At 54.3% G+C, this 26587-nt stretch overlaps 1 protein-coding gene across 1 annotated transcript; it reads right to left on the reverse strand.

Moving 5' to 3' along the window:
• Positions 1 to 1409: 1409 nt before the first annotated feature.
• Positions 1410 to 25347, reverse strand: MED12 (mediator complex subunit 12). Its single transcript, XM_039253342.1, has 45 exons — positions 25047 to 25347; positions 24406 to 24510; positions 24006 to 24197; positions 23710 to 23869; positions 22493 to 22674; positions 22196 to 22306; positions 21824 to 22078; positions 21309 to 21455; positions 20803 to 20902; positions 20542 to 20678; positions 20188 to 20319; positions 19248 to 19374; positions 18564 to 18793; positions 17666 to 17746; positions 17362 to 17532; positions 17014 to 17158; positions 16797 to 16847; positions 16339 to 16457; positions 15991 to 16134; positions 15347 to 15510; positions 15043 to 15174; positions 14397 to 14624; positions 14077 to 14221; positions 13780 to 13900; positions 13284 to 13385; positions 13040 to 13153; positions 12612 to 12787; positions 12249 to 12428; positions 10889 to 10960; positions 10302 to 10435; positions 9970 to 10131; positions 9383 to 9494; positions 9127 to 9216; positions 8538 to 8647; positions 8213 to 8348; positions 7782 to 7943; positions 6153 to 6527; positions 5774 to 5924; positions 5421 to 5617; positions 5170 to 5247; positions 4863 to 5080; positions 2621 to 2861; positions 2184 to 2324; positions 1900 to 1981; positions 1410 to 1685 (listed from the first exon to the last, which is right to left on the reverse strand). The coding sequence occupies exons 1-45, from the start codon at positions 25143 to 25145 to the stop codon at positions 1642 to 1644; spliced, it is 6555 nt and encodes a 2184-aa protein (XP_039109273.1). The 5' UTR covers positions 25146 to 25347; the 3' UTR covers positions 1410 to 1641.
• Positions 25348 to 26587: the final 1240 nt, after the last annotated feature.

The raw sequence follows: 26587 nt of genomic DNA on the forward strand, positions 1-26587 counted from the left end.
AGCCCCTAACCCTGTAGTTCCTCAGAATGTTCATGGCAGGGTAGAACAGATCAGAAGAAAGCTCTGGCCAGGTCTGCCTTGACCCTGCCAGGGAGTTCCGTTCCTTCTGCGCACAACTCTTGAACTCCTTAAGTCCCATATGAGCAAGGGCATCGTGGACCTCAAAGCGGGGTTTTATTATTATCATTACTTTTTATTTTTTAGAGCTTGGGTATTGACTGGTGCTCCTGGTTTTACCAGCACACTTGACACTTCCCAATGACCCAGTGCAACTATGGCTTGGATGTTAGCCTGAAGTTGTCAAATCATCTGGTACCACCCACCCACGGGGCTGAGGCTGGTCCTCTTCCAGCCCCAGCTGGGCACACCACAAGGCTCCTTTGTAGTAAACCGTTTGGTTCTCCTGAAGAGCCTTAGACCCACGGCCCCAAACCTAAAGGCAGAGGGGTTGAGAATGACCCTGCCACAGTTCCAAATGTGATTCTGGAGCAACAGTTTTGGGTTTTCTCTACAGTAAAATGGGAGTAAGCAACAGTCACCCTGGGTAACTGCCAAGGTGGGTCGTGTAAAAACAAACAGTCCCAGCAACAGAGCAGAGAGGGGAAAGGGTCCTTCCTTTTACTGGGTCTCTCTTCCTCCTGGAACCACACTGGCCTTCCACCACCAATTCCATTGTGACACTTGTCAACAGAGGGCAAGTCTTCATCCCAGAAATGTGATGCTCAGGAAAGTGCTCTGTCTAGGAATACTGCTTGGTGCACAACAGGGAGTGCACAAGGTGGCAACAAGGGTAGGCAGTGTCTGTCACACCCTCCACCCGGAAGCTTGTTCAAAACCCAGCATGTGCGATGGATGGAAGAAGAATCAGGTTCTTCTCGTAACGGCCCCTCTCCCATCCTAGCGGTATATCCCTCATGGAGAGAAGCTATAGAGAACCCACAACACCTCGCTCAGAAGGTTAAGATGCCCTTCTTAAGAAACTAAGGGCCACCTGGGTGGCTCAGTCGGTTCAGTATCTGACTTCAGATCAGGTCATGATCTTGCGGTTCCTAGTTCAAGGCCCAAGTCAGGCTCTGCACCGATGAGCGGAGCCTGCTTCCCAGCCTCTATCTCCCCTTCTCTCTGCCCCTTCCCCACTTGCCCCACCCCTCAAAAATAAATAAACATTAAAAAAAAAAAAAAAGAAGAGGAAAAAAACCTTAAGGGTCCCAACCCACATAATATGTTGCCAGGCTGGAGAAGGGAGGAGACAGTAGCAATCCAATTAGAATCCAGGAATTTAGGGGATAGAAGGTAAAAAGGGGACTCGATCCAAACTGAACAGAACAGAGGCTCTGACTGCTTGGTCCAGCGCCCAGCACTCTCCTAAGAGCCCACCCTTACTGGACATGCAGAACTCACACACTCCCTTTGCAAAGAAGCTCTGTGTATTGGGTGCAACAACTCTGGGGTATCTATATAAATAATATACAAAACCCAACAGCTCAATGCCTCACATTAACAAAAATACTAAAAACTTATTAAAAATGGAGCCTGAGGGAAGAGCCCCAAGCACTACTGGTGCTAGCCCGAGAAGGGGATTGAGAACTGAGAGGAAAGGGTGGGGCCACATCCAGTGCACAAGCTGTTCTTCCAGGTGGCTCAGTAGCGTCCAAATATGTTGGTACTGGGCTGTGGCTGGGTATCTGTGAAAGACCAGAGATTATCAGGAGTGGGAGACCAAGCAGGGGTGTGGCTATGCCCAAGGACAGCTACTCCGGTACCAAGGGAAGGAATGTGATGCCATGCTTTCCCCCACAACCTGGGCCTGAAGCAGTCAGCTCAGCTCCTCCCCGCTTCCCCCCTCCCCACCATTCAGTCTTAGGGAGGGGCTCTCTGTGGGGAGGAAGGCGAGCTTACTGGAGAGCTGTTGTTGGAGCTGCCTGACCAGAGCTGCTGTCTGTTGCTGTTGCTGCGTCTGCTGAAGGCCCTGGCGCTGGAACTGAGGTGGAAATGGGGAGCGGAAGATTGAACTTGACCTTTCTGCTTCCTTCCCCTTCCTCATCTCCTGCCCCCCGTTTTGAAGCGCCAGGCCTTTGCCTCCCACTCCTGACCTCCTGAACGCTGTCCCCAACCCAGTTCACTGGCTGTGTGCCCAACTTGAGCAGCTGTCCCAGAGCCAAGGCTAGTAGTCCAGCAGCTACCTGGGGCTGGGACTGGGGCTGGGGTTGGGGAGGGGCCGCCTGCTGCTGCTGCTGGTGTGCCTGCTGCTGCTGCTGCTGCTGCTGTTGCTGCTGCTGCTGCTGCTGCTGCTGCTGCTGTTGCTGCTGCTGCTGTTGCTGCTGCTGCTGTGAACAAACGAGGTATGTCTAAGGGGAGTGAAGGAGCTGAGCCTCAGAGGTGGTGGCAGGGAAGGGACCCGGTCCACTGCCCGCCCTCCCTCCCAGCAGACAGCTCCCAAATCTCTCCCACTAGGAACCCTCAGAAGAGCGAAGGGCGAGGAGAGGGAATCCAGGAGAGGGAATCGACTCCGTAGGGCCCTGCTGCACGCCAGCCATTCTGCCAGAAGGAACGACCTGGAGGGGCTCTCCCCTTCCGGAGGCTCCTAGGCCCCAGCCACGATTCCCATCCGGGGCCTTACCCGCAGGATCTGCTGCTGCTGCTGCTGTCGGATGTGGTACTGCTGCTGCTGCTGCTGCTGCTGCTGCTGCTGTTGCTGCTGCTGCTGCTGCTGCTGCTGTTGCTGCTGCTGCTGTTGCTGCTGCTGCTGCTGCTGCTCAGGCAGGATGGAAGCTGATCGGACGCCAGCCTGGACGCCCTGCGCGCCCAGCGGTGTCATGGTACCTATCATGGGTGTTTGCTGCAGGGTCTGGTGCGAAAACCTGCAAAGACCAGCGGTCCAAAGGTCAAGGCACTGGAGCGGGATGGGGACAGAGGGGGAAGTAGAAGTCCTGGGTCCCTGAACGGAAAGAAACGTCAGCAGGTCATTTCATTCATTCCTCCCATCACTTAACCAGAAGAGCCCTTTGGGTTCAGACAGATTTCATGGTTGGGGAATCAGGGACAAAGACAACACCCCATTTTAGTGCCTCGTGACCTCCACGGTTAGGAATCTTACAATCCTGTTTTAGCTGTTTTTCTCTCAAGGAAATGAAAACTGGCCTTAGTACAGGATAGGCGTTCTATAAACACCCACTGAGGTGGTTTCTGGTGGTGGTGGTGGTGGTGGTCCCGTGATCACGTTCCAGGATACGAAAGATGATTGAGCTCTCCTGCTCTCCTGCCTTCCCAAGCACATCACTGCAACAGGCCACCTACGGCCCCGGCCCCCTGTCTCCAGTCTTCCCTCTCCTTCCCTATGCATCCTATCCCTGTATCCCATGTTCATCTGTCAACACATCAACTCACCACATGGCTTTCCCGATCAAAAGAGCTCTTGGTGGGACTGTGTCTCAATTCTGTATCGGGTACTCAAGGCCCTATATCAGCCTGCCCGTCCCTGGCCTATCTCCTGCTACTCTCCCAGCATGAATCTTATACTCTCTCTGAGCTCTTATTCCCATCCTCCCAGCCACCCTCCTCACTCTGGTTCCTAGATCTCTGTCCATGCTATGTCCTCTACCTGGACTCCACTCCCCGATCCTCCACTCCACAAATCCAAATCACAGTGATCCTTCAAAAGCCAACCCAGGGGATGCCTGGGTGGCTCAGCTGGTCCAGTATCCGACTTCAGCTCAGGTCACGATCTCATGGTTCATGAGTTCGAGCCCTACGTCGGGCTCTGCCCTGACAGGGTACAGTGTGCTTGGGATTCTCTCTCTCCCTCTCTTCTCTGCCCCTCCCCTGCTCGCTCTCTCAAAAAGAAAGAAACTTAAAAAGAAAAAAAAGGGCCCACTCAAATCTAACCCCCTTCGTGAAACTTTCTCTGATGACTCAGGCCCACAATGCCATGATCTCATACCTTTTCGGAATTCCCATGTACTTCACTGCGCACAACTGTGCCCCTGATGATTTCTCTCCTCATCGTGTTTTTTAAATGTTCTTCTGTGTGAGCCTCGTCTCCCCAGCTAGACTAAAAGTTCCCTGTGGTGAGGGACTTTGTATTTTCTAAAATCTCTCCTCACCCTACCCCATCCCAGCTCAGTGCTGGCCACACAGTGGGCAGCTGACATGTATCAATCATTTATTTATTTATTTTTGAGTGAGAGGGCGAGAGCGAGGGCGAGAGCGAGGACAAGCAGGGAGGGGCAAAGAGAGAGGGAGACACAGAATCTGAAGCAGGCTCCAGGCTCTGAGCTGTTAGCACAGAGCCCACCACAGGGCTTGAACTCACAAACGGGGCTCGAACTCTCGAACCGTGAGATCATGACCTGAGCTGAAGTCGGATGCTTAACCTACTGAGCCACCCAGGCGCCTCCCACGGATACTTCTAAGTAAAGGACTTTTCCTCCGGTCCACTCCCCAGTGTTCTAAATCCCACACTGCAGAGCCTCAAGACGTGATTCCCATGTCTTAACTAAGGCATGACGAGCATTCAGCACGGTGGGAGGGCTGGTTGGCTAGTCTGTTCCAGCGTGGACCTCCTCTACTACTGGCTTAATGGCTTCTTACCACACAGTCCATCTAAGAACCCGGGAGCTTTCCTTATCATAGTTGTGTGAGTGATTTCCCCTCTCTGGGCCTCGAAGAAATATCGGGCAAGCGGATGTGAGACTACTGGTCACCAAGGTCCCTTCCAACTCCGGCATTTTGTGGCCAGGTGAGTGTTCTTCACCTCTCCCAAAGTTCTGACTAGTCCCTTCACCTCCTGGCACGGGTTTTCCCATGTCAGATGCTCCCTGGCACCTCAGTGTGTCCCCACGGCCCCCCAGTGCCCTGGGTACCTTTGAGTGGAGGTCAGCCCATGTCCGTAGGTTGGGGCCTGCTGGTGCACATAGCCACTGGGCCGCTGTTGCAGGTGGCGAGTAGGATCTACAAGAGTAGGATTGGTAGAAGGGTGGGTGCTCTGATAAGGCTGGCTGGAGTAGCTGGGGGGCACCATGGTACCTGCGGGGCCTGTGTGTTGCTGCAATCCCACATGAGAAACATAAGGAGTATAGCCCTGCGGAGGAGGAGGGGGGGGGTCAGGGCCAGGAGTGTGCAGAGCAGCTTGCCTCAAGCCCCCCGCTCGTCACCCTCTCGTGCCCTCACCTGGGAGGTCTGCAAACCGTAGGAAGAGCTGGGAGTCATCTGATGGACAGATGACTGTCCCAACATCCCCTGACTCTGCTAAAAGGAAAAAGGAGACAAACTCAAACTCAGGAAATGCTTTCCACCATCTCCCTTCTCCTGTCTCCCACTCTGCAAGTCCTTGTGAAGATCCAGGCATCTCCTCAGTCCCGTGACCCTCCAAAGCCCCTCTCCCTGACGGCCCTCCCTACTGCCCCTCTCACTATCTTTGCCTGGAGCTGTTGGCGAAGGCGCTGTCCTTGGGGCACAGCGGGCTGCTGCTGTCGGTAGACAGACGTCTTATAGGAGGAGGGTTCTAGTCCCATGACTCCAGTCATGGCCGTGGGCATCATTCCTGGGTAAGGTGGTCGGGTTGACAGCTTCTGCATCGGTAATCGCACAGGGCGGTACGGGTCCACACGAGGGCCACCTGGAAAGGGGAACGGGTTGACCTCTCTAGGCTCCTCGTCCCCCTCCATCCCCTGCTCGGTGTCCCCGGTTGTCCACACATCCTCACAGACGTGGCGTCTTCGCTCGGGCGGGAGAAGCGTTTGGGTAACTCTCAGTCCTAGGGGCTGGCACTCACCTGCCGGGAGTGGCTGGTTCTGGGTGTACAGGCCTATGGAGCCCTGCCTGTAGGTTAGGTGGGATATGGATCCAGGGTTCGCGTGGTGTAGGAGGTCTGGAGGCACTGTCACACCATACGGGCCACTCCTGCCTGGGCCCATTCCATAGTCCTGTGTGAGGGACAGAGGACGAAGGTGAGTGGACTGTAGTGGCATGGGGTGGGGTGAGGTGGGGCATCCGGGCTAAAGAGGAGCTAGACCTGTGTGGCCAATCCTCATAATTCCAACGGCACCTCTTCCCCACCTCCCCACCCCCACTCCCAGAAACCAGAAACTGTACAGAAGCACGGGGGGGGGGGGCGTGGAGGAAGCGTAATGGGGGAGGGAGGCCACGCTAACCTCTGTCTTGGCGGCCGGCTGGCTGCGTTTCTTGCCCTTGGTGGACTTCTTCTTGCGTTCCTCGGTAGTGGGCGGAGCAGCCCCAGGTTTGTCAGTTTTGGGGGGCTCTGGAGCCTTCTTCTCAGGCTCCAGCAAGGCGGGGGCAGGGGGCTCCTCATCTTCCGGTGGCAGCGGCAGTGGCTCCAGGTAATAGGCACGGGGCCGGGGCCTCAGGTGTGTGTGGTAGAGCAGCAACCGCTGCTGTTCCTCTCCTCGGGCCACTCGCCGGTCAACCCGGACTGTTCCAAACCAGCCCCAAGAGAGTGGTGCTGATGGCTTCAAGCCTTCAAAAAGATCCCAGGGAGAGATCTTTTGTTTGGTGGAAACCTGTAGACCCTGCTCCAGAAAATGAGAAACAGTGAGTTGCTGAGACTTGGAAAACAGAAGACAGACCTCGAGGACTGGCAGGAGAAGGGGAAATGTCTGTTGGAAACAAAAAAAGAAAAAAGTCAGCAGTAGACTCAGGCGAGGCGGTGAGAGACAGACAGCCGGACATGAACATATATAGATATACACACCAGCACACATGTACACTCACGGGGAAGACAAGAGAGTGACAAGGGGAAAGGGCGACGGTCAGGGGGAGCAGAGACAGAGACAGACACCAGCAGTCAGAGGAAGACATGGACAGAAACAGGAAGGCGGTGAGAGACTAAAGACAGAGACAAGGAAAGAGAAAAACAGGAAGAGAGAGACAAAGAGGCGAGTGGAGCGACACAGAGAAAGGCAAAGTGAGAGTCAGGCAGAGAGAGAGAGAGAGAGAGAGAGAGAGAAAGAGAGCGAGAGAGAGACTCGGACAGACAGACGGGCTGGGAAAAGAAAGGAAGACAACGTATATAAACTGGGTTGGACTCTGGATTTGAGATTCCACATCGTCTTTCCCCTCTCCCTCTCTGTTCTCTACAATGATTATGGTCAATCAACAAATACCCCAACTGACAGACAGAGGGGACAGAGAAAGTTGTGCAGAGATGGGTGGGTAGGGGAGAGGAGTGCAGGGATAAAAGAGATATGGCAGTTGGCCAGATGGGTGGGGTACAGGCAAGTGTGGAGGAGGCCAGGAGGCAGGTGGGGCAGAGGAAAGGGGAGGGCAGGGCGCTGGGAAATGGGAGGCACGTTAAAAGGGGGGTGGATGGTGGGCAGAAGTGAAGGGAGAGATTGAGGAAAGAGGATGAGACTCCCAAGATGGAGAGCCGAAATGGTACTGAAAGTTCAGCGATCGTGGGGTGCCTGGATAGGCCGGTTGGTTAAGTGTCGGACTCTTGACTTCGGCTGAGGTCATGATCTCACAGCTCATGAGTCTGAGCCCCGCACTGGGCTCTGCACTGACAGCACAGAGCCTGCTTGGGATTCTCTGTCTCCCTGTCTCTCTGCCCCTCCCCTGCTCGCACACACTCCCTCTCAAAAATAAACATACATTCAAAAAGTTCAGCATGAGCGTAATTCCCCAGAGACAGCTCCCACCAGCAGAGCCCGATGGATTCCCTGGCCCGACGAGCCTGTCGTAGGCACAAGGTCAATGCAAGGAAAGTTCTTGCCCAGAGGGGGGAAAAGGGCTAGGTGCAGGGATGAGAGGAAAATGGAACGTGCCTCCTTCTTGAAGATGGAATCGAAGCCGGCAATCTTGTTGCCCTTGGTGTCAATAAGGGAGCCCTGTGGCTCACATGTGATGACATCTCGGGTTTGCTTGGGCAGCGGCAGCAGCTGGCGAACTTTTTCCAGACTGTCCGACTGGCGCTCCCCCAACTCTTTCTGTGGGCAGAGGAAGATAGGACGACAGCTCAAGGACACAGAAAAAGAGGAATTGGAAGTCTCAGGGGAGAGCTCAGAACGTGGCAGGAAAAAGACACTCAGCAAACCATTGCCATACAAATACCGAAGAGAAAGCGGATGTGAAAGGGGAGGGCAGGCGGCTCTGTCCAGGGCAAAGTCCCTGAGGTCGTATGGCACCCACAGAGTCAGGGGACAGGGAGCCCAGATCCCCAGTCCCCTGGAGCCTCGCCCCGGCCTCCTCTGCTCACCCGCAGCTTCTTCACCAGGTTCATGTAGGCACGTTTGTTTTCCTCCATGCTGCCTTGAGAGATGCTAGACATGTCCGCAGCCAGGGTCCCGTTGATGAGCACGCTCAGCATGTCCAACACGGTGGTGAAGAGCTCGCTGTGATGAGAAGCCAGGGAGAAAACCCAAGAAGGAGAGAGGCTAAGACACAGACCAGGGCCCCAGGGTGGGACGCGAGTGGGGACAGCTACACGGATCGCAGCGGGGTCGGCGGGTCGTGCACCTGGGGCGGGGGAAGGGAGTCCCTCTTGGGTGCAAAACTGAAGGGAGGGGGTGGGGATGCTTTACTTGTTGGACTGCATGTCGACAGTGCCGCTGATGATGATCTCCAGGAGCAGCACAGCCCACTCCGTGGTCTGTTGGGTGCTGCGCTGCACCGTGTCAAACATGCCCCCCACCTGCCAGGGCCACAAGTCAGTCAGATGGCTCAGGGGCGAAGGCCAGCATTCAGGGAAAGCTTACATTAGAACCTGGCTGGGTCGCGCCTTAGGACACCTTAGGCCATGGTCCAGTTGTACCTATAATTTGCTACGTGGTTTCGTGCCAGTGACTTAGTTCTTGACACCTCTGGGCCTTGGTTTCCTGACTTCTAAAATGGTGGGTGTTGGACGAAGGGATGTCCAGGATCCCATTCAGTGCTCCACAGTGGGTTTCTAGGCCTTAGTATCCAGAATCTGGGATATCAAGGCAGGGTCCCTGTAAGGATCCCTCAACCACTTTCAGGTCCTGTGTCCTTAGGAGGGCTGGGTTAGTACTTGAAGACCCAGAAGAACTTGGGCCCTCCATCCCTGCACCCACCCTCCCTTGGGCGGGAGGCTTCTTTGCGGTGCACTTCTAGCCCCACCCGCCTCTTTCTTGTCCCGGGCTGCCTTCTCACCAGGTTGAGCCGCAGCTTGAGCGCCTCATGCATGAGCTGCTTTGGTTTGCAGTCGTCTAAGTACTGGTCATCTCGCCAATTATTCACAATCTGAGACAGAAACAAGGATAACACACGGCTCGGGGATCTTCTTGCTTCCACCCCCAAACACCCAAGGCATTGATCAGAAAGTCCCGAAGGTTCCGTCTGCACAGAGGCCTCTCGGGTGCACCTTCTCCGCCCTCCCGCCCAGCTCCCTGCTCTCAGAGACCTGTACCTGGTGCACCTGGCTGTAGAGGGAGGTGAGGAGTCCTTCACGCTGCTCATCCTGCCCTTTCAGACATGTCAGCACCAGGGATAAGAAGGGCTGCTGGCTCAACAGGGACATGCTGGAGAAGGGAGGAAAAGAAAAAGACAGGGGGGCGCCCGGGGGGGTCAGTCGGTTGAGCTCAGGTCATGATCTCGTGGTTTGTGAGTTCAAGCCCCACGCTGGGCTCTGTGCCGACAGCTCAGAGCCTGGAGACTGCTTTGGATTCTGCATCTCCTCCCCCCCCACCTCTCTCTCCCTCTCTCTGCCCCTCCCCCTCCAACAAATAAGCATTAAAAAAAAAAAAAGAAAAAGAAAAAAAAACGGCAGTCAGGCAGTCAGGCAACTTCCAGCCCCATCACTTCAAGCCCCAACTCCACTCTCCTGAGTTCTAGCCTCTTGTTCAACCATGTCCACCACCTGCCCTCTGATTTCCCACTCTTCTGTGATTTTTATCCCCGCTCCTCTGCCCCAACTTCTCCCACCTTTTCCTCTGCCCTGGGCCTGCCCCCTCTCCTGTCTACCGTTCAGTCCCAGTCCCCCCACAGCCGCTTTACCTCTTCTGCTTTTGGCGATCACGTTCTTTGCGGGAAGAGGAACCCAAGTGCTGGCCCTTCTCCAGTTCCTCCCCAGCAGCCTTTAACACATGGCCCTGGACTGAGGTGGGCAGTTTGGCAATGAGGGGGGCCACCAGCCATACACCGGAGCGCTCGAGAGAGCTAGAGGACAGACAGAGTACACAGGGTTCCGGAGGAGCCAGGCAAGGGTGGGACAATCCATCCGCTCCTTTCCTGAGGAACAAGCCTAGTAGCTCCACAAGGCTGATATAATTTATGCTACTACCAGAAGAACCCACATGGTGAGGGGTCCTAACACATTTCTACCCAACCTGAGCACAGGCTTGGTCTTGCTGCTGCTGGGCATGTTGCTCGCAGTGTTTCCAGAAGACGACCCTGTCTCTGCTGACTGTTGGAAAACCTCGATTGTGGCCTTGGCGATGTTCTCTAAGAGGGAGTTCATCTCCTGGGGAGGGTGAAAGGCACGGGGGTGCTAAATAGGTGACTGGGGGTGCATGGAAAACAGATGGTAGGAGGGCTGGGAGGTGAGGGCGGAGAAAGGCATCAGGAGGGTAACTGGAGGTTAGAGACAGAACGCTGCTGGGGGCCATGCCCTCCGGCACCTCTGTATTTCTCCAATTAGCCACGGTCTGTTCCTTGTATGCCTCCTTACTGTTGCGACCACAGAAACAGCCTCTACCACCGCCACCATCAACCCTCCCCCACAGCTCAGAGCCCCAGCCCTCCCGACCCATTTCCCTATTCATCAGCCCCCCGTGTCGGCCATCTTCCCACACCCTCTAGTGTCTCCCAGCTCAAGAACCCAAGGGCAGGACACAGGTTCTTCTATGATAGCCCACCTCCCTGGCACGCGGAACCAGGAGTGAGCATGGGAAAGAGGGGCCCAGGCAGCACTCACATTGTTAGGGGTCTGCTTGATCATGAGCTGTAGCTCCAAGGAAGACTGGCGCATGGTCCACTGGTCCAAGTTCTGTGACAGAGACACCGCCCCCACACTAGTCACCGCTGACGCCCCCAGCTACTTATCACCCTGAGGCCAGGTCCTGATCTCTCACAACCTTGAAACACAAATGCCTACGACTCTGAAACGAACCTCTACGTCCCGGTCTTTAGGAAAGACTACACCAAAATGATCTAAATTGGTTGAAAACCCTATTCTATTCCAATTTTTTTAAAGCTTTTAATTTTATTTTTGAGAAACAGAGAGACAAGCGTGCGCGGGGGAGGGGCAAAGAGAGAGGGGGAAACACAGACTCTGAAACAGGCTCCAGGCTCTCAGCTGTCGGCCCAGAGCCCCACGCGGGGTTCAAACCCACGAGCCGGGAGATCATGACTGGAGCCAAGGTTGGATGCTTAACCGACTGAGCCACCCAGGCGCCCCGAAAACCCTATCCTATTTCAAAGGAGGTTCAGGAAAGGCTTCACATCTCTCTCCGGTCTCCTGTTCCAGAGCCTCACATTCCTTAGCATCAGGAAGTTCTGCCTAACGCTTGCCCTAAATCCTTGATGTGAAAGTTGAAGCCTGCTTCTCCTGTTTTAAACCTGCTGCTCAAAGTCCTTTATAGACCCGAAGGCTACTGTGAGTTAATCTCTCTTTGACATTATCTCCTCTGGGCTAAAGAGACCTCATTCCTTTAGTCCTTTCTATCTAATGGCTTTACTTCTCCCCCGCCCCCAGTTACCTGCATGTCTGAAGCAGCGTGACAAAGCAGAAAGGGCCCAGGGACCCCTGGGTTCCCATGCGGAGTCTAAACTTACTAGCTGTGGGACCTTGGGCAAACTACGTAAGCTCTTCAAGCCTTGGTCTGTCCCCTGGTTGGTCGAGCACAGCTACTCCTACCTACTTTACACGGTTGTATGGATTACGTGAGAAAATGTGCAGAGGACTGAGCGCGATATTCGGCACGAAGCAGACGGTAACTAGGAGCTATTCAGTAGTACTCCTGTTCGTTAACGAGCTGTGAGCAAACGCCAGACGAGTGAGGCCCAAAACCAGGCTTCCCAGATGTCATGCCTCCCACTGATAAGCTACAGTCCCACTTCAAATAGCCGTGCCCTCACCCGACAGTTTAGAGTCTAGACCACATGGGCTTGACTTCTAAACCATTGGGGCTGCATGCTCTCCCACCACCTTTTGCCCACATCCTTGTTCATCTTCCTACTTGACTCCCTCCCTCTTTTTCTCTCAGGGTTCCCGTGGTTTCACCCTGGGCCCAGGCCTCACTGCTTCCTCCGAGACCCCCATCACCTTGGCCTACCTGGAGAATACGCTTAATGCGTTGCCGCTGGGGGTTTTCCCCATCCTCGTTGTCCAGCAATCGATGTGGGTAGCAGATGAGCTGCATGAGGCGCTGAGCCTGGGCGCTACTCAACACCGGGTCTTGTAGATCATTGCTGTCTTCACACAGTGATTTAAGGCAACGTTCTCCTACCCATTCCTGAGGAAGCTGATAATCAGGGGACTGGGGCGACCAGTGAGGGGGGCAAGGGGTAAAGGGGGTGATGGGCTGGGGGTTGGTGAGGGACACAACGTATAGCAGGAAGGTGGCGTGACCGTGGCTGGAAACAGGACTATACTATATAAAGGCACTTAGGAGGTGTGGGGGGAAGGTGAGACTGACCTGTTGGCAGATGCTGCGTAGCACGTATTTGGCATAGACGTCCAGACTGGCTGTCTCCACAGAGATGTTGCGGCCACCCTGCCTCCGACCGCCACTGCCCCCTCCTCCCTCCTCCTCTGGAAGTTCTTCTGTTCCTCCTGTCACCGTGAAGCCTGAGCCCTTCAGTTCCGCATCCCCTGTGGTTCACGGGTGGGAGATAGGGAGGGCAGAGTGAGATCTGAACACAGTGTAGAGACCCACCCCAGACCCACAGAGACAGCAACTCCCCAAATCCTGCCCTATGGGACAGAAATATACTTTCCTCCCTCCTCGCCTCCCCCAAAGCGCAGAGAGACCACCTTCAGGAAAGAGAAAGACTGTCCTTTGTAGTTTAGCTGGCGCTCCACCCTACACACACTTCTGGCACCACTCCCTTCCTACCCCCATACCAAGTACAAACACAGCCTTGAGAACAGCAAACACAGCTCCATCCACTATGCGGTTCTGGGAAGCAGCCAGCAGGTGGCGGTCACAGGAGGACCGGATTCCTACAGTAGGCTTGTCTGCAGAGGGAGCTCAAGTCAGGGGAAGCAAAAGTAGAAACGGCGGGGGCAGGGGGTGGGGTAACCGCGCTTTCTACTGTCCCCCACTACCCGCCCCCCCCCCGCCCCGCTCAGATCAGGGGTCACTTACTCCCATCTGACTGGCAAGGATTGAGTTGAGGTGTCTTGAAAAGGTGGAGGAGGATGCGGCAGGTAAGCCTGGCCCCTGGCTCAGAGTCCTGTTCGCTGCAAGCTAAAAACAGAGCCAATTGGACAGGATGAAGGCAGACCGTACATGGATTTGTGGGTGGTGAGGGCCTTAGAGGGAAGGCGAGGTCCGGAAAAAGGAGAAATTACAAGATAATGCTGGAGGAGAGGGGGAGCAGCGAACCGTCTTGCAGTGTAAGGAGAGTACCTCAAAGGGTCCAAAAACAAAAAAAAAACAAAAAACAAAAAACAAAAAACAACTGGACAGATCAGGGCGGCCAGTGCCGGGTTAGAAAGAGGCCACTCCCAGCCTGAGGCATACCACAGGACTGGCCTCTGGTGATGCCGGGGAGGCCCACACCAAACAAGAAGCGGGGCCTTCGACTGCATAGGCAAACTCGGAGTCGAGACATTCTAGGGGTTACAGATTGGCAGTTCACCAGCATTAAGGAGCGAAGGGATGGCGGCGCAGCGAATCAGATCCTCTAGGAGCAAACACTGGCGAGCGATGAGGATGGCGACGAAGGTAGCCAGGGAGTCATGAAAAGACAAGTCACTGACCTGGAGGAAAAAGCAGGCGGACACCCCAGACTCAGTGTGCAGAGAGGGCGTGCCACCTTGAAACGGTACGCCTCCACTCGACAAAGCTCCGTCCCCCTACTACCTTGATTACTGTGACCAGTTCCCTGCCCTGGTAACCGTCCCGTGCCCCAGCAGGACCCCGGCCCAAGCCTCACGTCCACATTGCAGAGAAGGTCATTGAAACCACAAGTGCCATTGTTAGAGGAGCAGCACAGGGCCTTAAGAACTCCTAGCCATTCGGCACTCAGTGACTTGCAGTAGCCGGTCAGCTCCGCACACAGGATTGCGATGTCATTCACCCTGGGGAAAAGTACAAATGCCCTCAGGAAAGCCCTGGTTCCACAAAACCTCAGACTCATTAACGTTTCACCGCCACCCCAGCAGTAACCAAGGTTGCAGTACCTCCCGGGCATCTCATCCCTCCCAACATCAGGCAGAAGCGTGGTGCCCGTTCCTCACTCAGTACGCCCCATACCTATCGGGATCATGGTGCCCCACACAGACGTGCATAAGGGCATTGCAGACAAAGCTGTAGCGGTTAGCAGGGTTCTCACTAAGACTCTTGCCTAGCCCCGTGTACGTGAAGGTGTGAGCTGCGGGGTTCTCCAGAGTGTCGATCATGAACTCGGGCGCCCAGCGCATGTTGGATTCTGATGGCTCCACATTGCAGTAGATGGTGTTCTTCACCTTGGAGCAGAAGTCACTGTGGTGGGGGGGGAGAAAGGAGATAGGAGTGTCGAAGCGGATCTGGTGAGGTAGCGGGGATGGTCGGGAAAGGGGAGGAGAGATACAAGGGATGGCCCGGGGACCTTGGGACAAGAAAAAGGGAGGTGGGACAGAGCAGACGGGGCAGGAGAGGCCCCAGCGAGAGTAAGGCGTGGGGGCCTCTGAAGACAGGGAGGACTGTGGGCACTGAAGAGACGGGCTGGAGGCCAGACTGAGAAGGAAGAGAAGGAGGCAGACCTACTTTTAGGAACCAAGAACTTGTGGAGGACACAGTTACCCAATGGCCCTGCAGGGACAGCAGGGTCCCCGGCTGTGCGCTGCTCCTGAGTTGAGTGGTAACAGGAAGGAGATGGGACAGGGTCCCAGTCTCCACCCTTACCTCCCACCTCTCTTACCTGAAGAGCTCCCCAAATTTGCTCTTTAAATGGCTACAGGAGGTATACAGATCATAGAGATAAGCAAGGATACAGCGTTCTGCAGAGGAGCCGTCTGACCGGTTCATCCCATGCTTCACTACGCCACACAGCCTGTCACGAGGGAGCAAGGTCAGGAGGTTCAGCGGGTGGCGTGCGTGGGCCAAGGCACAAAGGTCCCACACGCGGGCTCAAGGCTCTTGGCAACGTGCTCGCCCCGTCCCCCCAAACGGCACACACTTCCCGTGGTGAGAGCCCCCCCACGTCCCTATGAAGCCCTGCTTACCCCTCAAAGACCTGTGCCATCTGGTCCTGGTTGAGGATAAGGCAGGCATGATAATGCCGCAGGACAGCCACGATGCATAGGCACAGGCTGGTAGTGTAGCTGCCCACCAGATCTGAGGATTTGAGCAGCAGCTCGGCCTCGACTACGCTCAGTTCATTCAGCAGCTAGCAGAGTGAGTGTCGGGGGTGGGAGGGAGGAAGAAATGAGAAGAGGCCCCACATGGGATAGGTAACCCCCCCTTCCTGAGAGGACACTGCCAAGGCAGGCCTGAGCCCCTTCCTGCCGGAGTGGCCTCAGTCTAGAAGAGCCCTGTTGCCATACGTCACTGTCCTTTATTCTATTAACGACAGAAGCCGTATCGACGATCTAACCAGTCTCTAGGATGCAATGCTATGGACTCCGCAGTGGGGGGGACTGTCTGTGCCCAATGCTCTACTCCATCTCCTGGGCCTCCCTGGGGGGCACTGGAGCCTCCATTCCTGCCTTCTTAGCTCCTGTTCCACCTCATCCACCCTCTGGTCCCCACCGTGCTAGCCTTTCTGCCCCTCCAAGTAGCCCGGATACCGGCTTGAGCCTCTGCTCCCGACCTGGTGGCCCTATCCGGCCAACTCCTTCCTCCACCCCCATCTCCCCCACTTCCCCACCTGAATGGCAAAGTCGATGAGGCCACTGATGCTGAGTGAATATTCCATGAGGTCGAAGATGAACTGCACATGCTGCACCAGAGGCAAGTGGTATGACATGCCAAGGGCAAAGCTCGTGATCTGCTCCAGAACATTCCGGGAGACCTGATAAGGGCAGCGTGAGTGAGACGGGAGTGGAGAGAGGTGGAAAGAACCAGGGAAGCAAGGAAGGACGGTGGCGGAAGGGGATGAGACCGGGAGGCTTAGCTGCCTGGGACGGCAGGGGGAGGGGGAGAAAAACATAAGGAGGAAAGGAAAACAGGGCCGGACGCCAAAATGTGGGGGAAGGGGCTGGACTCAGGCCCACACCTGAGCCGTGACCTGGTGTTGGTCATAATGCGAGAGGTGCTGGAACTTGGCGAAGATATCTTCAGCGGTGGGGAAGGCTTCAGGCCGGCTGCGCCTCCGCTTCTGCCCGTCCTCCCCACCTGAGGGGACAGTTGAAAGGGACCAGTCAGGGCAGGGAAGATAACTAGCTGACTGGGGGGAGGGAGGGGGGTATGGAGAGAAGGCTACGGGTAGGGGGAGGGAGGGACAGGGGAAGGAAGGGAGGGAGGAAGGGTGGGAGGGGAGAGGGGAGAAGGGAAGGGAAGGGAAGGGAGGGTCACGGAGGGGCTGGGGGAGGCATGAAGGGAGGGGGACAGTGAAGCAAAGGTTTCGAGGACCACAGGCTACATGGACCTTAGAGGCATACATACAGGGAGGTGCTAGGTCGAGGGAGGGAAGGGAGAGGGAGGGCGGGCAGTAAGGGGCTTACTGTGAGGTACCTAAGAATGTCAGGTCTCCAGGATTCAGAGGCACAATAGGAGCAAGCTGGTCTGCAGAGGGGGGGAATGAGGGGGGAAGTTTCAAAAGGACTAGAGCTCTCAGGAGACTCCAAGAGACAGGACATTGGGACATGACTGGGGGTTCCCTGTGCTGGGGAAGGGGAGACTGACTAGGGCACTCTTTGGGGGAGAGCTGTTCGAGGAGCCTCAAACCCACCAGTTTCTGCTGTTCCCTTGCGGTTCAGAACCTTCAGGATATCCTTGGTAATTTTCTTGATGGCATGCCGGGCATCATCTCGCTGCTTTCCCACCCCAAACAGTACGACCAACCGCTGGTTGCACTCATGGCTGCATGACTCCTCCTGCATCCCAGCAGCACCATCAGACTCCAGCACAGGTCTCTCGCCCTCCTCTTAAAAGCATGCTCCATGCCCCTCAGCACCCCAGAGCTCAAGCCCTTCCCGGCACGCCGCACCCTCAGGACCAGCTCCAACCCCTCGGCACAGTGCCTGCACAGAAGCCTGGGTTCACACCGGATGGTCTCAAGGTGCTTGGGGAACAGTACCTGGGGGATGGGAAAGTGTGTGGCGTACTGCACGTGCCGCGGCTGGTCATAAAGAACCCCGAGGGTCCCTTCTAGCTTCTCCTTGGGTGGGGGCTTCACCTCCTTCTCAACATCTGGTTTCTCAGGGGACGGACTGCCCTTGCCCTCACAGGGCATAGTAGGGGAGAACAACTAAGAGAAGGCGAAAGGGCAGAACATTCAGAAGAAGAAAAGGGGGCAAGGGGCATAAAGAAACTCCCCAAAGGGGTGCAACGGGGGGATCTCAGGAGCTGGACTCTTCCACATGGAGCTCTAACTAACTTACTGAGAAATCAGGCTTCTCCATGTCCTCGAAGAGCACACTGGAACTAGGGTCAATGTCCATAGATTCCGAGAGCCCTGGATCCTGAGGGCACAGAACAGAAGTGAGGTTGCTTTAGCCCCAGGGAGCTGCTCCCCACCATCTAGAAAAGTTGACAAGGAAGCTGGAGAGAGGAGACCATGTGGGGAAAAGTACCGGCTCTGTGCTCAAACTTTTGACGGGTCACATAACTGCCACAGGCCGTTGTCTTCAGCTTTAAAACGGGGGCAGGCGGGGCACCTGGGTGGCTCAGTCAGTTAAGCATCCGACTTCGGCTCTGGCATGATCTCACAGTTCCCGGTTTGGGAGTTCGAGCCCCGCATCAGGCTCTGTGCTGACTGCTCACAGCCTGCTTCGGATTCTGTGTCTCCCTCTCTCTCTGCCCTTCTCTCTTTCTCTCTCTCTCTCTCTCTCTCAAAAATAAACATTAAGAAATTGAAAATAAAATACAATGGAGGCAGGCGTCCGGGTGGCTCAGCTGGTTAAGCTTCTGACTTTGGCTCAGGTCATGATCTTGTGGTTCGTGGGTTTGAGCCCCACGTCAGGCTCTGTGCTGACAGCTCAGAGCCTGGAGTCTGCTTTGCATTCTGTGTCTCCCTCTCTGTCTCTGCCCTTCCCCCATGCTCACTCCCACTTTCTCTCAAAAATAAACACTTAAAAAATTATAAGATGGGGGTCAGAGCACCTCACTCTGCTGTGAGGATCAAATGGAAAAGAATGGATAGGAGAGGGCTTTGCTGGCCCCGAAGCACTAAGCAAACACTACCCTCGCTATTAGGTAAGAGATTCTCAGAGGACACTGGGAGCCAGCAAGACGGGAATGTCAGAAGAAACTGGCTAGGGCAAGGCACAGTCCACTCACCTCCAGCTTGCTACTGCTGCTGCCCTCAGCCTCCTTGCGCTCGGAGTCATCAGTGGGGTCGTCAAAGGGAGAGGGCGGCCGGGGACCAGGAGCTCCAAAGGCAAGGTCCCCTCGGGAGATGAGGGTGCAGGTATACATGTTGTGGGAGAAAACATCATGTCGAATCAGTTCACAGAACAGCAGTACCAAGTTAAAGAACTCCACTCGCTCACTCTCACTTCGGGGGTCCGCTGCAGGGAGGGAATGAGAAAAGAGAAATTAGGAGAGCACAAGAGATGGGCAGCAAGCGAGAGAAACACACATAAGGCACGGTGCTCCTCGAGTACCTGAGTTGGGCAGGAGGAATGACTTCTCCCCCCCCCAAAAATAAAACCCCCAAAACTGTTGAGGGACAGAGCACAGTTGGTTACCACCCCCTCCTGCCCCACACCCCGTCTTGGAGAGGAATACAGCATCCTTGCTGCTATTTATATGTGAAAATGCTTCCGTCGTATGTTGTTTTTATTCTTCTTTTTATTTCTTTATTCTGTTAAACTGTAAGATGATCAAAGACTAGAATTATGTCCAAAAATCGTTCTGCGTAAAGCCCAAGACAGAAATATATACCAGAAAGCCCTTAGTTATGCTTCTTGGCAGGTAAGTGGGTCTAGGCAGAGGTAACCAGAGGGTGGCAGGGGTCCATACTCAGCATGGGAGCCTGGGTATCCAGAAACTGCAGGAGGACATCCTGGAAAATGGGAGCACTGGGAGCCGAAAGGGAGCCAGAGGCAATGGAACCCTTCTCATCTGCTGCTTCTGATTCTCCACAACGCTATAAGATGAGAGAACAAACCGTAGCATTGCTTTTGGACTGGGTCTTCACTCCTCCACGTGTAATGTACGAACTACCACCTGTTTTGCCTCCGCCCCCAAGCTTTTCACTCCCATCTCTGCTTTGTTTTTTGTTTTTTGTTTTAATGCTTTATTTATTTTTGAGACACAGAGAGACAGAGCTCGAGCAAGTAAAGGGCAGAGAGAGAGGGAGACACAGAATCCGAAGCAGGCTCCAGGCTCTGAGCTGTCAGCACAGAGCCCGACGTGGGGCTCGAACCCACAAACTGTGAGATCATGACCTGAGCCGAAGTCGGACACTCAACCCACTGAGCCACCCAGGCGCCCCTCCCATTTCTGCTTTGACCTCCATTTTCATTCCCGCCTCCCATCTGAAGATTTGACTGCTTCCCTAACTCCAGCACCAATTTACTCCTTTCTACTGGTAGATACCCTACCATTTCTTAATTCCCACAATGTTATTATCTTAAGGTTTATGGATTTGAGGGTGAGAGTGAGAGAGAGAGAGAGAGAGAGAACGAACTAGCACACGTGGGGGAGGGGCGGAGAGAGAGGAGACAGGGGATCTGAAGCCGGCTCCCCGCCGTTAGCACAGGGTCCTACATGGGGCTAGAACTCAGGAACCCGTGAGATCATGACCTGAGCCAGAGTCGGATGCGTAACCGACTGAGCCTCCCAGGCGCCCCTATTCCCACAACGTTACTTTGGGCTCCACTACCAGCTCAGGCAGTCTCCAGCCCCAGGTGCCCCTGCCCCATAAGCCAACCACAGTCTCTTATCTCTGCCCCCTAACCTCAGCCTCAATCTCAGCCTGTCTCTTCTCCAGCAGCTTGGCGACCACCATAGCACGATGCCGACCAGAACGCTTGCAGCTGACAGCCCACTCACACAGTAATGATACTACGGCATCATCATCTGAAGAGATCTGGAGACCAAAAGAGAACGGGGGTGAGTGAGGTAGGGCTGAGGATAAAGAACCGAGCTCCACTTTCTTCAAGACTGGGCCCCAACTTACACCATCCTAAGCCCAGTCAGATCGTCTCTTCGGACATCCCTGGTTTCGGTGCACCGCCATGCCTTCCCCTCATACACACTGCTACTCTTGCAATGCTTTTTTTTTTCTCCTTCTGTTCCCCTTCTTGCTTACCTCATGCCCATCCTTACTGGGTCCCAATCCAAAGATTCGGTTGCAAAGGGAGTCAAGAGAGTTGCTGAAGTCAGAGCGCTCAAAACTATGGCTGTCCAAAACTTCCAAAGTATGGAGCACCCGTCCAATCGTGAAGCCTCAGAAGGAAAAGTGGCAAAGAGGACTTAACTAGAGGCCTGATGCGCTCCAACTCTCAGATCTCTATGTCCTTACCATTCTTTCCTCAAACATCCTTCTTTCTATCTGTCCTCTGGCACCCACCTGCAGTGGCTTCCTGGCACTTATCAAAAGACCAGCGAACCTCAACTGCCTGTCCTCGCTCCTTGATCTGCTGCTCAATCTCACGCAACTTTGCACGGACCTGTGACATGGGAAAGGAGGGCTTTAAAGATGCACCAAGGAATGCACAAGGCCAGGGCCCAGGCTAAGAGAATAGCACCAGACTCCGAGTCACTATTTCTTTTTTTTTGGTTTTTTTAAGTTTGTTTATTTATTCTGAGAGAGAAAAAGAGAGAGAACATGCAAGTGAGGAAGGAGCAGAGACAGAGGGAGAGAGAGAATCCCAAGTAGAATCCCATCGGTGCTGATAGCGCAGAGCCTGACGCGGGGCAGACTCTCAGAAACCATGAGACCACGACCTAAGCTGAGAGCAAGAGTCGGACGCTTAAGAGACTGAGCCACCCAGGCACCCCCAAGTCACTACTGCTGAAAGAGCAATTCAGCTTCACATCCCAATCCAGGGGTACCATCCTACTGGGGAGACTTACCTGCTGAGTAAAGGCACTGTTGCCCTCTGGCATGGGCAGGTTGGAGGGGGCAATAGGCAGGTGGTCAAGTGGTGAGCCAGTCTTAATGCGGCTATCGGTCAGCGAGTAGTGCCAAACCAGGGCACTAGGACAACACAGGAGGATGGTCTGCCAGACAGAACAGCTAGGTCAAACTCAATTACCACTGAGTGTCTCTAGAATCGCACTGCAAGAGCCCACACTTAGATTTCAGATCCAACGTTATCCTGAGTCCTCAGAGTAACACCACTCCATCTCTGAGCCCCTCCCCTCATCCACTCCCCTAAAAGGCTCTGGGCCTACTATTTCATCCCGGGAAGGAACTAACTGGAAAGGAACCAGCACCCCGTGAAGGAAAAGCGGCAATCCCCAAGCAAGTGCGCGGTGCCTACTTTCACCTCCGATTTAGACTCCACCCCCCCCCAATTCTCCAGGACGGGCACCCAAATCTTCTCACAATGCTCCTCCCTACTTCCTTGGGCCCACCCGGTACCTACCTGAAGGATACAGCTGAGGCCAAAAACCAGGGGCCGGTGCTGAGGGCACATCAGCAGGTCACTAAAGGGTGTAGAGGGAGTGCTGCTAGTTGGGGGCTGAGGAGCGGGGGTGGTGGGCAGCGTGCTTGTCGACTGAGCAGACATGACGTGGGAGGAGTGACTGCTCACACCGTCCAGTTGCAAGGCCAGTCTCCGGGTACAGAAGTAGGCAAGGCGGCGGGAGAGGTATGCAGACTGAACGAATTCCCCTGAGTACTGTGAAGACATGCCAATCAAAACCCCTGGTTCTCCCCGAGGGACACGGCACTCACATCTTACTCCTCCTCCTCCTCCAAGTGTCCCTAGATCCCCCACCCCCACCCCAGGCCTTACTCGAAGCAGCAGGGGCAGCAGAAGTTTAAGCAACTCATCTTCTCCTGGGCGGATTTTCTCAAAACACTCAAGTACCCAAGTCAGGAACTCATGTCTGTCCAGCATTCCATCCTATGGGTGCAAGGGATGGGAAGAGTATCCATGTAGCCAGGGACTGTTAGAGCTAAGGCAGATAAAGTAAACGAAAGGAGGAAAAGAACCGCGGCTGGGGCAAGTGTGCGGCAGATCCTGTCCTGCACTGGCAGAATGTGGGGCCAGGCTCCACCAAGGGCTCGCACGACATGCCCTTCTTCCTACCTGAAACATGAACATGGCCAGCTTCTCGTTGTAGTCCCACTGCCGGATTGCCACCTCTACATCATGGGGCAAGGGCCCTATAGTGGAACCGCAGCCTCCACTGCCCGCGGGCCCCGGCCGGTAGTATTCAGCCATCTTTTGCAGCTGCTCCCATAAGTACTTGGTGATGATCTGAGTCCACTCTAGGGGAAAGATGGGAAAGGGCCTTATTATACCATCCCTCTACTTAGAACACCTTCTGCCTCCCCTGCCCCCCAGCACCCACACCCCCAATTACCATACTTCTAAATCCTATTCACCCTCTTAGGCTCTAGTTAAATGCCATCCTCCTAGAGCCTTCCCAGGTGTCCCCCAAAGAGAGTAATCTTTCGGGGGCACCTGGGTGACAGTCGGTTAAGCGTCCGAGCTTTGGTTTCGGCTCAGGCCGTGATCTCACAGTTCCGTGAGTTCCAGCCCTGCACTGGGCTCCAAGCTGACAGTGCAGAGCCTGCTTGGGATTCTCTCTGGCCTTCCCCTGCCCACTCTCTCTGTCTCTATCTCTCAAAATAAACTTACAACAAATTTAAGTAATCTTTCTTTCCACTGAAGTCTCAAAAAACCTTCTGCTATCCCTTTTGACACTTACATATGCTGTGTACACACACATATATATATATATATATATATGTGTGTGTACACAGACACACACACACACACACACACACACACACACACTTTCTATGTCTAATTATGTGATTTACACATATGCCTTAGCATCCCTACCTGATTATAAGCATCCTAAGGGCGGGAATAAAGCACTGGTCACCTTGATAGTGCAATACATGCACACAGTGGATAGTGAAGATACTCAATGTTTACCGAGTGAATGCAAGATACAGCAGAGGCAAGGAATACAGGGGCACCTGGGTGGCTCAGTCAGTTAAGTGTCCATCTCTTGATCTGGGCTCAGGTCATGATCTCACAATTCATGGGATCAAGCCCATCAGGCTTCTGCTCACAGCATGGAGCCTGCTTGGGATTCTCTCTCTCCCTCTCTCTCTATGCCCCTTCCCCACTCATGTGCATGCTCTCTCTCTCAAAATAAATAAACTTACAAAGTATTTTTTTTTTAAAGAAAAGCAAGAAATACAGAGGAGGAAGAGGAGTAATTCATTCCAAGCGTCTATCACTCCTTGATGCGATCAATGGTGGGACCCCTGGTATTAGGAGTTACTCACCCATGAAGGGGTCAATGACATGTCTCTTCTTAACCTTGGTCTCACTGATTGCTGCATAGTAGGCACAGGTCATCTTAATGAGCCAGGCAGCCCGCATCACAGGCACTGTGTATTTGGCTAAGTACCCAAACACTTCTTCCTTTTTACTGAAAATGGGGACCTGGATGGACATTGCAAACAGTGAGACCTCTATTACCTCCACAAATTGGCACCCATGTAGCTTAATCTGGGAATAGGATGGTACTTCGTACCCATGCTCCCCACCATGGCCTTTAGAACAGGAAATAGTACCTCACCTTTTTGGCTAGTTGTGTGAGTGGCTTGGTGCCAGCCAGGTCAGTGAACCAGGTGTTAATGGCACTCTGGGATCGTGCAGTCACCAGCCAGAAGTTGTCCTTTTGGTTCACTTGGGGCTTCCTGCGACCAGTGTCAGGGAGGGTGTTACAACGTAACTTCTCTGCAATGATGCTGCTGAAGTTGGAACTGATCTGAGGGAAGAAAACTATATGTCAGGGTGGGAAAGAAGGGGCAGAGAGGGGATCATGGCTTTGATGGCCAAATACCAAGGTGGCAGCAGTAGGTCAGGGAAGAAACCTCGGCCATTTAGGTCATCCCTTTAGGTCTTCCCAGCCCCGGGCCTTTGCTCCTTCTCAGATTCTTCCAGCCTTTTCCTTCAGCCTGGCAGGGTTGTCTCACCTTGGCAGGATTGAAGTTGACGTTCTTGGCACTGCCATGCTCATCCCCAGAGACAGCAGGCTGGTTATTGAAACCTTGTTTTACATTCAAGGCCGTCAGTTCATCCTGAGGCAGGAAAACGATATTTTAGCTCCCCCCCTCCACCCTTGGGGGGGGGTGGTGGTGGGAGAGGAGGGCAGGAGAAGAGAAGGGAACAACAGGGTAAAAAAAGGTAGGAGGAGTATTCTGAGTAGAACAGATTGTTATTTAAAGCTAGGCCCTTATATTCATTTGGACCCCACCCTCACCCCCACAGCCACTAAGATTTCCAATCACCCAGCGCTCGCTCAACATCACTCTTCCTTGTGAGCTTGCGAGCAGCCGCAGCTCCCCAAGCTGCCTCAGACAACTTTCTGAGGTGTGTGTGTATGTGGAGGGGGGCGCCTCCAGCGTGGCCCCTACATCATTCCCTGTTCACACCCGGGAACCCACCGCCCCCACCCAGGTCGCACTCTCTCACACCAACCCACTTTACTCTTACCCCTTTTGGGACTTTGGCTCCCACCAAACCGCCCCGCCCCCCCTTCCCCAAACCATCAACGCTTCCTCCTATGCCGATCGCTTGCCTCAGGCCCCTCCAGAACCCCGATTTTTGAACGCACCTCCTTCTGTTTGGGATCTTGAGGGTACACATCGGGAGGCCCCAGCCGCGGCCGCTTCAGGGGCCGGTGTTCGTAGCTCAAGATCCCGAAGGCCGCCATCTTGCCCAGCCCGTAGCGCCGGAGGCGCCAGCCGGGGCGACTGAGGGGGAGGGGGAGAGGGAACCGAAAAGGGGGCCGGCGGGTGGGAGGACGGCAGCCGAGAGACAACAGGGGGCACGTTAGAAACTCTCGATCGTTGCCGGAAACTACCGAGGGGAACCGAGGGACGCCGGGAACCGTCGGACAATACCGACTGCAGCGGGGGCGGGGCCCAGCCCGGCGTGGGGCGGAGCTCCGCGGGCGCGGAGCGTTTGGGCCCGCGCGGCTGAAGATCGGTTTCGTTCCCTGAGTATCCGCGAAACGTCCTGGAGTCGCACGGTGTGCCGCGGGGTGCGACCCCGGGAGGCGGGAGGCGGCCGCCGCGCCGAGCACGCCGAGCACTCTCTGGAACTGGGTTTCCCATGCCTCGCTCAGTCCTTGGCCTGGAATCAGTGCTCAAGGGCATTTGCGTTGGTGAGGAACTCTGCCTTCTTAGTATAAACCACTTCTCCGTTTCTGAGTTGCTGCATCTGAAAAATGGGCGTACTGTTACCTCCTTCGAAGAAAGGGCTGTCGTGAAGATTAGAAACTGTCTGCATAAGAAAGTACCCATTAAACCCCTGAAACGCCAGCCCTAATCCCTCAAGGTCGTTAGGTTCTGGCACTGAGGTTCTTAACCTATTTTGATTCGCAACCCCTTTAAGATGCTGATAGACGCTGTGGTCCTTCTTCCCAGAAAAATGCAGAGGCGTACGAAATGTTGCATACTTTCCAGGGAAATTCTTAAGAGCCCTTACAGTTCATCGGTGTGTCCCCTAAGTGTCCATGAAACTCCAGGTTGAGAAGAACCCTCGCTCTAGTGAAACAGGCGTCTACTAAGTGTCAGATACTTTCATTCTGTAAACAGCCCCACTGTTAGGGGTTGTAATTGTTTCCATTTTGTGGCTGAGGAAGCTGATTTTCAAAGAGGAAAGGTTCACTTGACCGATATTATCCAGGTACTATGTAACAGAGGTGAGACTAAGATGTTTCCTTGACTCGGGCCAGTACCCTTTCTGCCATGGCATTGCCCGTTAAAGAAAAAGACAGAGTGCTGTAATAAAAGTCACAGACAACAATAAGTTTAAAAATAGTAAAACTAGCAAATACATGAAAGTAACACTAACAAAATGCTATTGAAGCACAGTAGGAAGACAAATTACTTCTGCCTGGGGAGAGGAAAACATACTGGGAGAGGTAACATTTCAGCTAACCCTAAGGAATTTTAACCCACAAAAAAATTAAAGTGCATTAGAACATAAGCACAGTGCCTGGCACATATTTAGGGCCTAATAAATGTTTGCTAAATAATTTCTATAAATGGTGTCTCCAATCAGATCTTGTGTTTGGGAGAAGATAAATCTGGCGATAAGATGAAGAATGGGTTAGAACCCGGGCAGGGGGCCTTTAGAAAGGGAGGCCAG

Source organism: Hyaena hyaena, unplaced genomic scaffold (assembly GCF_003009895.1).
Source record: "Hyaena hyaena isolate Hyena2069 unplaced genomic scaffold, ASM300989v1 scaffold_451, whole genome shotgun sequence".
In the NCBI taxonomy this organism is placed as follows: Eukaryota; Metazoa; Chordata; class Mammalia; order Carnivora; family Hyaenidae; genus Hyaena; species Hyaena hyaena.

Coding starts and splice junctions, on each gene's coding strand:
- MED12 (XM_039253342.1), bottom strand. CDS start 25,145: ATGGCGGCCTTCGGGATCTTGAGCTACGAACACCGGCCCCTGAAGCGG. Junction 20,679..20,802: donor GTGCCAGGAAGCCACTGCAG/GTGGGTGCCAGA, acceptor TTTCCTTCTGAG/GCTTCACGATTGGACGGGTG. Junction 12,788..13,039: donor CAAGGCTGTGTTTGTACTTG/GTATGGGGGTAG, acceptor CGTGAACCACAG/GGGATGCGGAACTGAAGGGC.